Source organism: Ranitomeya imitator, chromosome 3, assembly GCF_032444005.1.
Source record: "Ranitomeya imitator isolate aRanImi1 chromosome 3, aRanImi1.pri, whole genome shotgun sequence".
Lineage (NCBI taxonomy): Eukaryota > Metazoa > Chordata > Amphibia > Anura > Dendrobatidae > Ranitomeya > Ranitomeya imitator.
Genome location: NC_091284.1, coordinates 131,113,959 through 131,127,327, shown reverse-complemented (window position 1 = coordinate 131,127,327; position 13,369 = coordinate 131,113,959). Strand labels below are relative to the sequence as shown.

The window sequence follows — 13,369 nt, the reverse complement described above, 5'->3', positions numbered from 1 at the left end:
TTCTAAAATAACAGACACTAAACAGATCCCATAATAGTTAGTGCGGCCCTCTCCTACTTCCACTGACGATCACTTATTCTGCTTTTTCCTAGAACAGAGCAGATATTCAATATGTCTGAGTGTGAACAGAGTCTTATATGAGCTGAAGTGTGAGGACCCTGTAGAAAGGCACCATAGGTTTCGGCTTCCTGGACCCCTGACAGTATTATATTAGGGGAGTAGGAGACTGGTATTGAATACAGTGAAACCTCATTACTTCTTGCACAAGAATGCAACATGTGCTACCTGGGAAAAGGGTCAATACTCTACACTGAGCACTTACACATCATCAGTTCCTAATGAGCAGACTACTTGTGTTACTCAGGCTTTACAATGGCTGATCTTTAGCTAAGCTCACATTGCCCTCCTCTCTGGTACCTGAGATGTTGAAGGGACGACTGTAGACGCTTTGCACCTTCTCGGTCAGAAGATCCAGCGTGGTCTCTATGTAATCAGCGGCTCGAATGTGTGTCCTGCTCGTTGCCACAGGCTGCTTGAAGTAAGTCATGACGTCAGATGGAGTCATGGTCCTTTTCTGAAGACGCTCTTTAAGGCTTAAAGTACAACACATTCAATCAGCATACACCTACTGATAACAACATGTCAGACTTATGTAATGATATAAAGCATAGCGTTAACGAGTAAAAACACAACAATCACTCAGGATAAATACGACCAATTCTAGCCGCCATACATCCTTATCTATATTAATAATTCACAACAGACATCCTACTAAACTGGACTCACATCATCCCAGCCCTATGATACTGTTCATTTGGGTCAGGACTCAGGAGACCTGCGGATGGTCCACAAATTGCGGCCATAATGCGGACTAGAAAATAGCTCAAAATAATTAACCTTAATACTCTGCAGACATTACCATTGTTTCCCTTTGGACTAGGTGATTTAGACTTGTAGTGCTATTGTTGCCAACAACAGAAATGAAGCCACATAGGAATATAATACAATGATATGTCGTTTTCTGTCTGCAGGACTTACACATCCCGGGTGCGCTTGTAGGCCGTATCTACCAGCTTCTTGGCTTCTTTGACTGAGCTGAGAATAAGATTGTTATCCAGCTCCTCCACTCCATCTGGATAGTAGAAATATATGGAATTATATGATTCAATGAGGAATGAAGAAGACAAGATCAGTAAATACTATGCCTAGGTCATGTTAATAGAGTCAGTGTTAAGACTCACTGATTTCAGTGGTTTTTCTCAAATGGAATAAAATGAACCTATTATTTTGGGTCAGATTTTCATCCGTTTTTGGTCAATGTGTCATATTTTACAGTCAGTTTTCCTTTTTTTCCCCTGAAGCTTCACCTATTAATAGACTGCACAGAGATAGCATTTGAGTGCTCTCTTGCATTAGTGAGTTAGATCCATGGCTCAGATCAATAGCCCCTTGTTTTGGTGCAGACCTCTCAGTCTACTAAAAAAAAAAAAAGACACGGATATGTGAATAGTACTATATAGTATAATGGGAACGCGCTCTGTGAAAAGCAGGAATAGAACTTGCAAGTGTGAAAAACTGAATGAGCCCTTAAGCTACATGTCAGTGCACACTGTGTTTGCACACTTAGCAGAATGAATACACAAGAAAAGCTCCCCTCTGGCCAATATGCATCTGCATGCAGTTTATTTAAAGGTGACCTGTCATGTAAAAGTAAAAAAAGACTATTAATCTGTAGATATGGGGTTAATCTGCAGGTTAATAGCTTTCTAAACCTGCCCGGTGCCCGCACTGAGGGCCCCGCTGCCGGGAGAAAATTAGTTTCATTCCTCCCAGCAGGCTAGGGCTTTCAGTCATAGGGGTGGGTAATCGCAACTCAGTCATCACTCAATGCATAGCAAGAGGTGACTGTAACTGCGCCCCCAGCTTCACTTAGTGCTGAGGACGTGGTTTCAGCTGCCGCTGACTATGCACTGAGCAGTGACTGAACCATGCCGGCCCACCCCCAATGACTGTAAGCATAAGCCTGCCGGGAGGAATAAAGTTAATTTCCTCCAGGCAGTGGGGCTCTCAGTACAGGTTCAGAATGCTATTAACCTACAGACTAACTCCATATCTGCAGGTTAATAGTGTTTTTTTTACATGACAGGTTCCCTTTAACTGTAAAGGAAAGCACAACAGACTGCAATAATAATATTAAATGCAATATACGGTAATATTGGACTTAACTGCCATAATCAATAATTTTTCCATTATTCACATTAACAAAACGAAAAAAAAAAAAACCTCAAAACGTTAAAATCGCCAGGAGAATGTACTTTTCATTCATATAAATGTCACTGATTGAATCGGACACATAAAATTTAAACATTACTGTTACCCTCTGTGCCAAACACTTCTATTATTTTTCTCTGACTATATTTTTATTCACTGTTACCATCGTGTTGCATTTTTTTCATATACAATATAAACCTGGTGCTCATCATTTACATCAGAAGAGCAGAATCAATAAATAGCTCTCAGATAGATAGATGATAGATAGATATTAGATAGATAGATATTAGATAGATATTAAATAGATAGATGGATAGATATGAGATAGATATATAGATATATAGATATTAGATAGATAATATATATTAGATAGATACTAGATAGATGACACTGTAGATATTAGATAGATAGATGATAGATAGATAGATAGCTATAAGATAGATAGATATTAAATAGATAGATGGATAGATATTAGATAGACAGATAGATATGAGATAGATATATAGATATTAGATAGATAGTTTTTAGATAGATAGATAGATAGATAGATAGATAGATAGATAGATAGATAGATAGATAGATAGATCATATTCAGATGAACATATTGGAGCAGTCATGTTTGTAAATTGTGGATATCTCTCTCTCTCCGGATGCTCATCCACATGGCGGACAGGTACAGAAGTGCATGTTATTTCAGTGCAATGGTCTAGTGTATAAAACGACCCAGAATATTGCATGCTGCGATTTTTCCCATGTGGGTCTGAGGTCTGTGTGTAAAATCGCTCCTGTGTATTAGCACATAGACTACAATTAGCTCTTGTGATATAGTGTAGACACCAGTATATTAGTGTGGACGTGCACAATGGATACAGCACTTATTTATAATGTAGATGTCCTGCCTTCACACTTAGGCACGAATAACTGATTTTAACTATAGACCTGCACCTACAGTTCAAGGGAGCACTATAATCTGACTGCCTTCCTGTCCTCAAAATCAATTACTAGCACTATGAAAACTCTGTGGTGTCGGCCGTCTGACATAGAGAAGATGATATCATTGCTTGGTAAGCCAAGCTGCACAGCTTATCTTACATGTTAGTAAAATACAGACTCTTTTCAAGCCCACGTTCTATGGAAACGTTGCAGTATGTGGGCAGTGCTGCTGCTTTCTTATGCAGCATATGGAGGATCGAATACCAACGTCCTGAGATTTGGGCCTACACTACATATCATCCTCCACACATTCCTGCGCCAATTTTGGCTTTTCTTTCTTCTAAATCTATCCATCAGCTACGTGTTGCTGAATTTTGCACAATATAAGCTAATATTTAAATGTGGCAAATGATACATTAAAAAATCAAGCGTAACTTTCTACAAAAGATGGGAAAGACTGATGTCGGCCGGTCAATATGTATTAAGCATTTACAAAATGGGTTAGTTACCGTAAAAAGAAGGTGTAACCATGTGCAATGATCCAAACACCAGAAGAAGACAGCTAAGTCTCTGCAAAGGAGGCATGTTCTTACTCCTAGAATTAAAGTTTGATTTTTATAAAATTACTGAAACAAAACAGCAAACATACAATACATAATACCGCAGTTATATCTTGAAGTCTGGTATAATTCAGCTGTAACACAAGAAGCAAGCAGCTTTTTCTGCTACCAAGCTACAAGGCTTGCAGATTCTTACCTAAGATAAGTCCTGGAAAACAAGATGTCTCACCTTCTCTCTCTTGGATGCAAGTTCCTCAGAGTGAGACGCCTTTATAAAGACCAGCTACAAGGAGGGCTTAAAGGGGGCTATGAGGAAGTCATGTATGGAAGTTGCACTAACACAATTACAAAAACAAGAAAAAGTCACTTAAGAAATTCACATGAAGAACTATACAGTTAATTACATAATATTCTGAATTAACACAAATTAAGTAAAGGATTCTTTGTTATACCATTGCTGTTGGATTGCAGAACTTGAAAATCAACAACATTAGGGAAATAGGTTACTTTTGATAGACCTCAGAAGAGAAATGTTAAAAACTGAAGAGTGCTGCTGAGATCTGCAGATCAGCTCCTGTTTATTTGGATAGGAACTTATCCACAGTAACTGGAAATAACAGAAAATAGCCACCGATCTGATACTGATGACCTACGCTGTGGATAGGTCATCAATATTAATATATATATATATATATATATATATATATATATATATATATATATATATATATATATATATATACAAGTAAATTTTTATTGGTTTTGAAACATTTTTCAGAAAGGAAGAACAAGATATCCAAATCAGAACATTTGAACCCCAACATTTCCCCCCAACATCCAACCACCCTTTCAAACACCAGTTGAACTCTACCAGAATCCAAATTACAGTACACATAGGAATATAAAGTCCAAAATCCATACATGTGTTTTGACCCTGTGGCAGGCAGTCTGGACACATAGAGTATCTTTTAAGGCTCTTCTGCACAACTTTAAACATCAATAATTAATAGTTACGTCCCTCCAAGGAGACCAAAGTTTGTCAAAATATGCACTTTTGTTTCTTTTGGAATATACTCCCTTTTCATCCAGGATGAGATATTTTACATGTTTGATGTATTCCCTGCAGGATGGGGGTCTCTCTGACACTCAATGTTTAGCAATTAGTTTCCTGGCTGCAAACAGCAGGTGTGCAATAGAAATTTTCACCACTTCTTCCACACGCAGCTCATCAACGTATCCCAGAATACAAATCTGGCACTGTACATTCATAAGCCAATTCTATAAGGTTAAGAACCACAATCCAAAATGTATATAATTGCAGGCAAGACCATAACATGAAATATTCCTGCTTCCGCCCCAGAACAGCACGGGCGGTTAGAGTTTGATGCCCATTGGTGATCTGTATGCTCTATGTATGACATACAACTGTGAAAGTTTACCAGGTTCACTCTGTGACAGACTGGGGGCATTTTCTAAGATAGAGGACCACTTGTCCTCAGAAATGACCCCCAACTCTAATTCCCACTTTTGTGTACCCAGCAAAGCAACTGTTTTCAGAAAAATAAATAGCAAGTCATTATATATGCAGGAAATTAGTCCTTTAGTGGCCCCTTTTGAGCATATAGTGTCTAAAGTAATATATTTCTGAACTACAAAATTATGTAACTTGCACTGAGCTTTAAATGCATTGTTTAAATTGGAATTATTGAAATAAACTACTTTCAGGCGGGTGAAATTTCTCCGGTAAAGGTTCAAAGGTTTTGAGTACGTCATTACTGATTAACTGGTTATCATAAAATTACCATTGACCTCCAATTTCCAAATTCAGATAATTTCGCAAATTTTGAGAGATATTCGTTATTCCTTATGGGTGAATAGATCGTAAAGAATTCTATCTATCTAATTTGTTTAACCTTAGACCAAACTTTACTAATAAGGTCCGACGTAGGGAATTTTGGGAGGCCTTTAAAATTCCCAGACTGCTCTCCAGAGGTCTCCCATCTGCCCCATTTTGAATAATGTTGCTTATCGTGTCTTTTGGTAACGCCTCGCTCCCAAATCTTAGGTGCTGGCACTGGGCCGCTACAAAATATATAACAAAAGACTGACTGTCACTTCCAAATAGAAAGTTTGTATCTATACACACCAGTTATTACTAGCCATCAAGTAAAAAATATAACCACGTGTTGGGTAACCCAAGACCTCCTTCATCCTTGGGTCCCTGTAGAGTCTCTAAGCTGATTTTGGATTGTCACAATGCGCCAAAGTAGGTCTACATAGAAAAAGTACGGTATGTTTATCTTGTGAGATCGATTCGGGGGTAACCAGCCAGGTGCATTGTGAAGTATCTACAGTGCTGAGGCATCAGTACTAGTTTAATATGATTAATTCTTCCTATCATCCATAGTTGCAATTTGCACCATGCCGCTATTTCATTTTTTTTTTCCATTAAGGGGAGTAAGTTATTTTTCCATAATCTATAAGAGAGGGTGAAATTAGAATTCCCAAATGTTGGAATTGGGAAACCAACTTCACCTGCGTTCGCTGTTTTGGAATGAGCAACCGGAAAATCTAGTGGACATAGCACTATTTTTTCCCAATTGATGTTAAGACCTGATGATCGACCAAAGATTTTAAGAATGTTCATAACATTAAACAGTGAGCTATCACAGTCCCCAAAGAAATGTAAGATATCATCTGCATATAATACGATTTTCTCTTCTATCTGCCTGTGTCTAAACCCCACTACTTTTGGAGAATTCCTTATCGCTGCTGCCAAAGGTTCAATGGCGAATATTAGCGGTAACAGAGGGCACCCCTGCCTTGTACCTCTGTGCAGATTAAATCTCTGAGATAATGCTCCATTTGCTTTAATTTTATCTGTAGGAGAAGACTATAACAATTGTACCCAGGATATAAAAATAAGCCCAAATCACATTTTTTTGAAAATCCACCCATAAGAACCTTCATTCTACACTGTTGAATGCTTTGGCAGCGTCTAAAGATAACACTGCTGTTTGTTCCTAATGTCAGCTGAAAGTTGCGTATTTAGGAATAAGCGATGGAGGTTAATTGCAGTGCATTTATTAACCATGAAACCTGTCTGGTATGGGTGGAATATTGTGGCTAGGATTCCAGCGAGTCTGGTAGATAAAATTTTGGCTAACATTTTACTGTCTGCTTTTAATAATGAAATAGGCCTGTAAGACTCAGATAATGATGGTTTTTGCTTTTTTTTTGGGAAGTAGAGTAATTATCACCTCTTGCATAGAAGGCGGAAGGGAACCCTCTGATAAGGAATGGTGAAATACTTATAGTAAGTTAGGAAACAATATATTACTGTAGCTTTTATAGATCTCAGCTGGAATCCCATCTGCTCCATTAGCTTTATCTCCTGGCATATCTGAGAAGACTTTCTAATTCGTCCAAAAGTAAAGGTCTATCCAGAAAACATTTATTTTCTTCAATCAATGAGGGCAATTTGGCTATATCCAGAAATTTCTGAATATCTCCTTTTGTAGATTGAGTCTTTAAGGAGTTTAAAGATTAATAGAATGAAAATAAAACTTTTAAAATCTTACCTGTAGAATTTACCAAGACACCATTATCTGAACATCGACTATAAATATGAGATAATAAATGCCCCAATCTTTTCTTGTCCTCAAAAAAAGTCTACTTTATGAAAAGCCCTTTTTCCTTTCCATTTTTTTTGTAAAAGTGTCTGATTGCCAAGTGTTTGGGCTTCTTTTAACCGGTTTTAAGCGGAGGATGAAGGACTTTCTACCAAATAAATTTCAGAATTTCTAAGTTCTTGAAAAATCGCCTGATGTGCATTTATTTTTTTTTTTTTTAAATTCGTTTATTTATTAGACACAGAATAAAATTACAGCATACATATTTGTCCTTGTCGTTAATTTGTATAGTTGCATTTACAGGGATTGAGAAAGACAAAATATACATATGCCAATCATTTTACATAAAGAAAACATATGCGTTAAGTTATACAACAGTCAGAACATAGGGTTCCTAAACTATAACCAAACTAAGCCTCCAAAACTACTAAGCCGCCACTTAACAAAAGTTGAATACATTATTATTTTAACTTTTTCCCTTTCCCATTACGCAATATTTCCTGATGTGCATTTTTGTTTTTCATTTTACTCAAATAAGCTTAGGATAATAAAAAGACTAGTGACCCAATTGATAAGCAAAGCATCAGGTATACTAAAAAAATGGGTTAATAAAATATAACTTTTAATAGATCATTAAAAATGTAAACAAAGTGTGAGGTGCTAATAATAAAAGATGAAAAAAAAAGTAACCGGCTATCAATGTACAAAACCAGTACCAATATTCCCATCACATGCAGAATACAGCCATAGATGGGGTAAAGTGTATAAATTGAGGGTAGAAGAAAGCTTATTGCAAACAACCACTGACGTATTGATACATTTTACCAGCCCTAATATTTCACCCTTTGAGGTGATGTACAAGGCCTTCCATATACCATAGGGCACAATGCCTTATAACCACACAGGTAACTAATGTCCAATTGCCCAGTCTCAGTGTATGTCTGTTAGTTTGACCAGGACAAAGGATTAACAGGGTGGTCATAAGTTAAAAAGAATTAATTGACTTTAAGCCTCCATTATCCAATAGTCCAATCCCAATGCATAACCATTTAAAAGTACAAAAAGGAAAAATAGTTATGCTCAGACCTCAGTGTCTTCGGGACCATCTGGATAATATGATGAAAAACACAAATATATGCATGAGGTGAGATAATGTCCTTTTCACTTTCTTATTATGGCCCTAATAGTGCTCACTGGAACCTTCAGTAGTTTAGATTCTTGCGTAACCAATGCCATCAGTATGTTTTGCAACAATAAGGTTGGGAAGTTCTTGAGACAACTCATTGGTTTTATCCATAATGAGATGTTTCTTGTGTGGCTCCTTTGTAATGAGACAGCTTTTTATAGGTCATAAATTGAACCAGCTGATATTATTGTTCACTAAGTGGCAAGATTGCTTTCTAATTACTGATAGATTTCAGCTGGTGTCATGACTTTCCGTGACTTTTTACACCTCTCTTTCTTCATGTGTTCGATACTTTTCCTTTGTCATTTCTCATTATTACATCTAACTTAATTTTTGGACATCTATGGCTTGATTTCTTTGCTTGTGTGGATTAGATGGGTTGTTACCGACATCTGATGAGAATTTCAAGTTACTAGCACCTTTATAAATATATTTACCGTATTTTTCGGACTATAAGACATACTTTTTTCCTCCCAAAATGGGTAGGAAAATGGGGATGCATCTTATAGTCCAGATATATTGACTCTGGCTGTGGTGGGGAGGTGGGGGAGCAGCGGGTCACAGTTGCAGGAGCCGGCAGCTCCAGCTAACTCCTGTTCCCGCTGCTACAGAGAAATGAATATGCACTGCATTCCACGCCCATGGGCGTGGAGGGCAATGAATATTAATTTCTTCCTGGCATCCTGGTATGATTGATTGGCCCCATCCCCTTGCTGGTATGATTGGCCCCATCCCAGTCCTGGTATCCATGGCCCCATCAGAAAAGATAAAAAAAAAAAACTTTACTCTTATCTTCCTCCGCTCCCTCACAGTCGCAGCTTCCTGCTCCAGCGCCAACAGTTGCTTAATGCTTGTAAGCAGCGCATGGCAGGGACATCATGCGCTGCTCACAAGCAGAGCAAAGCTGCCGGAAAACTCACCAGGTGTTCATCAGAGATCGTGGTGAGCATCCATTCCTCTTCAGTAGCGCGCACTGTCAGCCGCCTGCTTCCTGCTGCGGCCGGCAGTCATGTGTGCCAATACTTAAGAGAAATTAACATTCAGAATATTCATTTCTCTTAGGTATCAGCACATGTGACCGCTGGCAGTAGCAGGAAGCAGGCGGCTGACAATGCACGCTACTGAAGAGGAATGGATGCTTACCGCAAACCCTGATGAAGGAGGAAGGTAAGAGTAAAGGTTGGTTTTCTTAATCTTTTCTGATGGGGTCATGGCTACCAGGACTGGGATGGGGCCAATCATACCAGCAAGCGGATGGGTCCAATCATTGGCGTAACTACAAAGTTATGGGCCTCGGTGCGAACTTTCAAATGCCGAACACCAAAATACTTTCCACCCAAATTCACATTTTCCCTATTAATTTCGCAGACTATAGCTTTATTGCAATGTTGTATAGTCTGACCTCAGTGGCGTAACTATCCAGTGCCCCATCCTGGTATATATTTGTCCCCCGTTCTGCAGTTATTCTGTAATGTATAAAAGAAAATAATCCATTATACTCATCAGGGGCTTACATAGAAGTCATGGGGATCCATGTAAGAAGTATAATGCACCCCCATAGTTCTCCTTATAATATAATGCACCCCCATAGTCTTCTATGTAATATACTGCACAGTTCACAGTCATCCATGTAGTATAATCAAATGCACCTCCATAGTCATCCATAAAGTATAATGCACAGCCCATAGTCCTCGATAAAGTATAATGCACCCATAGTACTTCATAGTAGTAAAATGCACCTCACAATCCTCCTATAAAGTATTATGCACACCATAGTTATATATAGTATAATGCAGCAGCCCATAAGCAATATAATGCATCCCCTTTCCCCCTCAACCCTCATAGTAGTATAATGCACCCCCATACCGGTATAATGTACCCCATACCGCTGGTTTACAAAAAAAAAAGTTTTTCCTTGCCAGACGAGCTCCAGCAATGTCCTCACCCACGATTCAGCTGAGGCGTGCAGCGTCGTTCCAGCGTATAACAGTACATTGACGTCATACGTCGGCGACGTGCGTGCTGACGTCAGCTGCCGGCTTGTGATTGGCCGGTGGCTGTTAACTGTTGCCAGAGGTGTATCTAGGGTTTCTGGTGCCCGGGGCAAGAATTCAGTTTGGCGTCCCACCCCCCCAAGCACATATGCAATTTGCACACTTAGTCATGTGCCAACAAGCCGCTCTCCCTAATTCAATGTTCAGTTAAAAACTGAGAGAAGCAGAAAGAGAAGCTCGTTGTTACCCAACAGTATGAAAATCGCATATGAGTGAAGCGACCATGTGATGACTACTGGAACCAGCAAGCAGAGCTCAATCCTGACAGTGAGTATATTACACACTGTCAGGATTGGCTGCAGGGCTTCTTTTTATAATTAAAGGGTGCGTCCAGGTTTGAGATGAAAGTCTGCAGTCACTATAGGTGGCTGCAGGCTTCTGAATTCTCACAGCGCAGGCACTGCACACATTTAGGATTCTCCTTTGCACAAGTATGTGATTTGGATACTTCTGGCCACTAGACGTGCCCAGCCTCACTCAATTCATTTTCATTGAGTGAGGCCACACATGTCTTGTCAGTATGTGACCACGTGTATGCAAATCACCAGCACCAGAGAGTGTGCAGTGTGTGCACTGTGAGAATTCAGAAATCTGCAGGCACATAGAATGACTGCAGACTCATCACAAAGTTGGACAACCCCTTTAATATAACATAAATAAAAATATGAGAATTAGTCAGTATAACAAAAGCATTTACATCCAGGTACCTTATAGATTATGTCATCTCTGTGGTCGTTCTCTTTCTTTTCTTCGGCATCTTGTCCAGATTTCATGAGTTTTCTCATCCACAGCCGACTGCAGACTTCCATCTTCTCCGGTCTTGTGCAGCACATCCCCACACAATACCCTTAGGGTATCTGCACACGTTCAGGATTTCTTGCAGAAATTTCCTGAGCAAAACCGGACAAGAAATCCGCATTTTTCTTGCGTTTTTACCGTGTTTTTGGTGCGGTTTTTTTTTTTGCGGATTTTCCCGGAGGTTCCCAATGCAATAATATAATGGGAAATCCGCAAAAAATCTACAAAATTAATGAACATGCTGCTTTTTTTTACCACGATGCGTTTTTTTTGTGGAAAAAAACGCATCATGTGCACAAAAATTGCAGAATGCATTCTAAATGATGGGATGCATAATGTATGCATTTATTTCGTGTTTTTATAGCAAAAAAATGTGGAAAAAAATGCGAAAAATCTGCAACGTGTGCACACAGCCTTAAAAATAGCAATGTCATTATAATGCTCCTGAATAAAAATATCTGCCTTACCCTGAGCTACTGAATAAATAATTGCTCCTCACTGTATTCCCTGCACAAAATATGACCCCACACTGTCCCTCTTATGGTACATGCTCTCCACACTGCCCCCTCCTTTCCATACTTCAAGCTGTTCTCTCACACTGAGTCACCCCTATAGGGCCCAGTCTCTATACTGTGCCCCCTTATCACACTCCCCCTTCTTGGTATATTGTTGCCTCCTGGCTATGCCCTTACACTGTTCCCCCATACTACACCCCCCACTACTCAGTCTCTATTCTGTGCCCACTCATACTTTTTCCCACCATACTGTCTACTTGCACGTTTCCTCCTCCCTCCTCACACATTTACCTTCTCTCTTGCCATACTGCCTCCTCAAATATACAAGAGAAAAACAGCCGCACTCAAGTCTTTGCGTTTCTGTAGAAAGTTTAGTTGCTTTATTCATGTGTACAGACACCACCAAATAATTTTCAAAGAAAAAAAGGGTGATTGCGGACAACAGGGTTAACGTTTCGACCAGGCACGGTCTTTCTCAAAACCTCACTGTAAAACAAATATATTGTATGAGTGTGCTGTACAAATATACATGTGTTGAAATACAGGTGAGCAGGTGAAGTACATATATACATAAAGGAAAAAAACCCAACAACTTCCGGTCAAAATATACAAAGATTCTAAACAGCTATCTATACATTAGGTATGGACTCATCCAGGTCCAAGAAAGGTATATCACGGAATGACACAGGCTATCATGAGCAAATTAAAGTCCCATGGGTGCAGGTTAAAGCAGGGACCATTACAAAGAACGCACTTATATTGAACCTAATTTAAGAATAGGTGCAAGCAGGTAAAACTGATCAAGCCGCCATAATGATGTACTGACCTTTTGTCAGGAGAGTGAATAGGAAAAATTGATATATAGGAGGAGGGTCCCAGAAGGCTAGAGGGAAGAGAGGAAAGATCATGGGTAAATATGCAGTAAACGACAATTAACGTGTAAAGGAAAGGACAACTAGATGTTATGAACAAGTAACATTACCAGCTCCAAGCCGAGTTCAAGGGTAGAATGTCCTTCTCATTGGTGGTGCAGTGGCTAATGCAGTGGATAGTTGCGTTTTAAATAGGGCGCTAGTACCACAACATCCGGCGCACAACGGCGCACAGCTCCTGACAGCTGAAATGGAGGCTTGCACCGCAGTACTGCGCGCGCAGCGTCCCGGCGCCTGCGCACTGGGTGTTCCGGGGCCGAAGCTACGTATTGCGGCTGCGCGATGAAGAAAAAAGGGCCGGGGCATGGGTGGTGCATCCCGGGCGGCAGAGTTATACAGCGCCTGCGCAGTAGAATGGTCTTTATCAATTTTGCATTCCTGCTTTAACATTCTTATCTTCACATCAGTATCATAACCATTTTCTACCCGTACTATACCAGGTCTTATTTTAATTTTATTTCTATTTTTATCCTTATTTTGATTACTTT

At 39.4% G+C, this 13,369-nt stretch overlaps 1 protein-coding gene across 1 annotated transcript in view; it reads right to left on the bottom strand.

The window, feature by feature from the left end:
- Positions 1 to 3,996, bottom strand: part of LOC138672972 (myeloperoxidase-like) — a 33,340-nt gene extending 29,344 nt beyond the window's left edge. Inside the window, exons 1-4 of the mRNA XM_069761454.1 lie at positions 3,961 to 3,996; positions 3,714 to 3,799; positions 1,039 to 1,132; positions 418 to 593 (exon numbers count right to left, since the gene is read on the bottom strand). Of these exons, the coding sequence (XP_069617555.1) occupies positions 418 to 593; positions 1,039 to 1,132; positions 3,714 to 3,789 (346 nt within the window). The 5' untranslated portion in view covers positions 3,790 to 3,799; positions 3,961 to 3,996. The remainder of the gene's footprint in view (positions 1 to 417; positions 594 to 1,038; positions 1,133 to 3,713; positions 3,800 to 3,960) is intronic.
- Between the last annotated feature and the right edge of the window lie 9,373 nt (positions 3,997 to 13,369).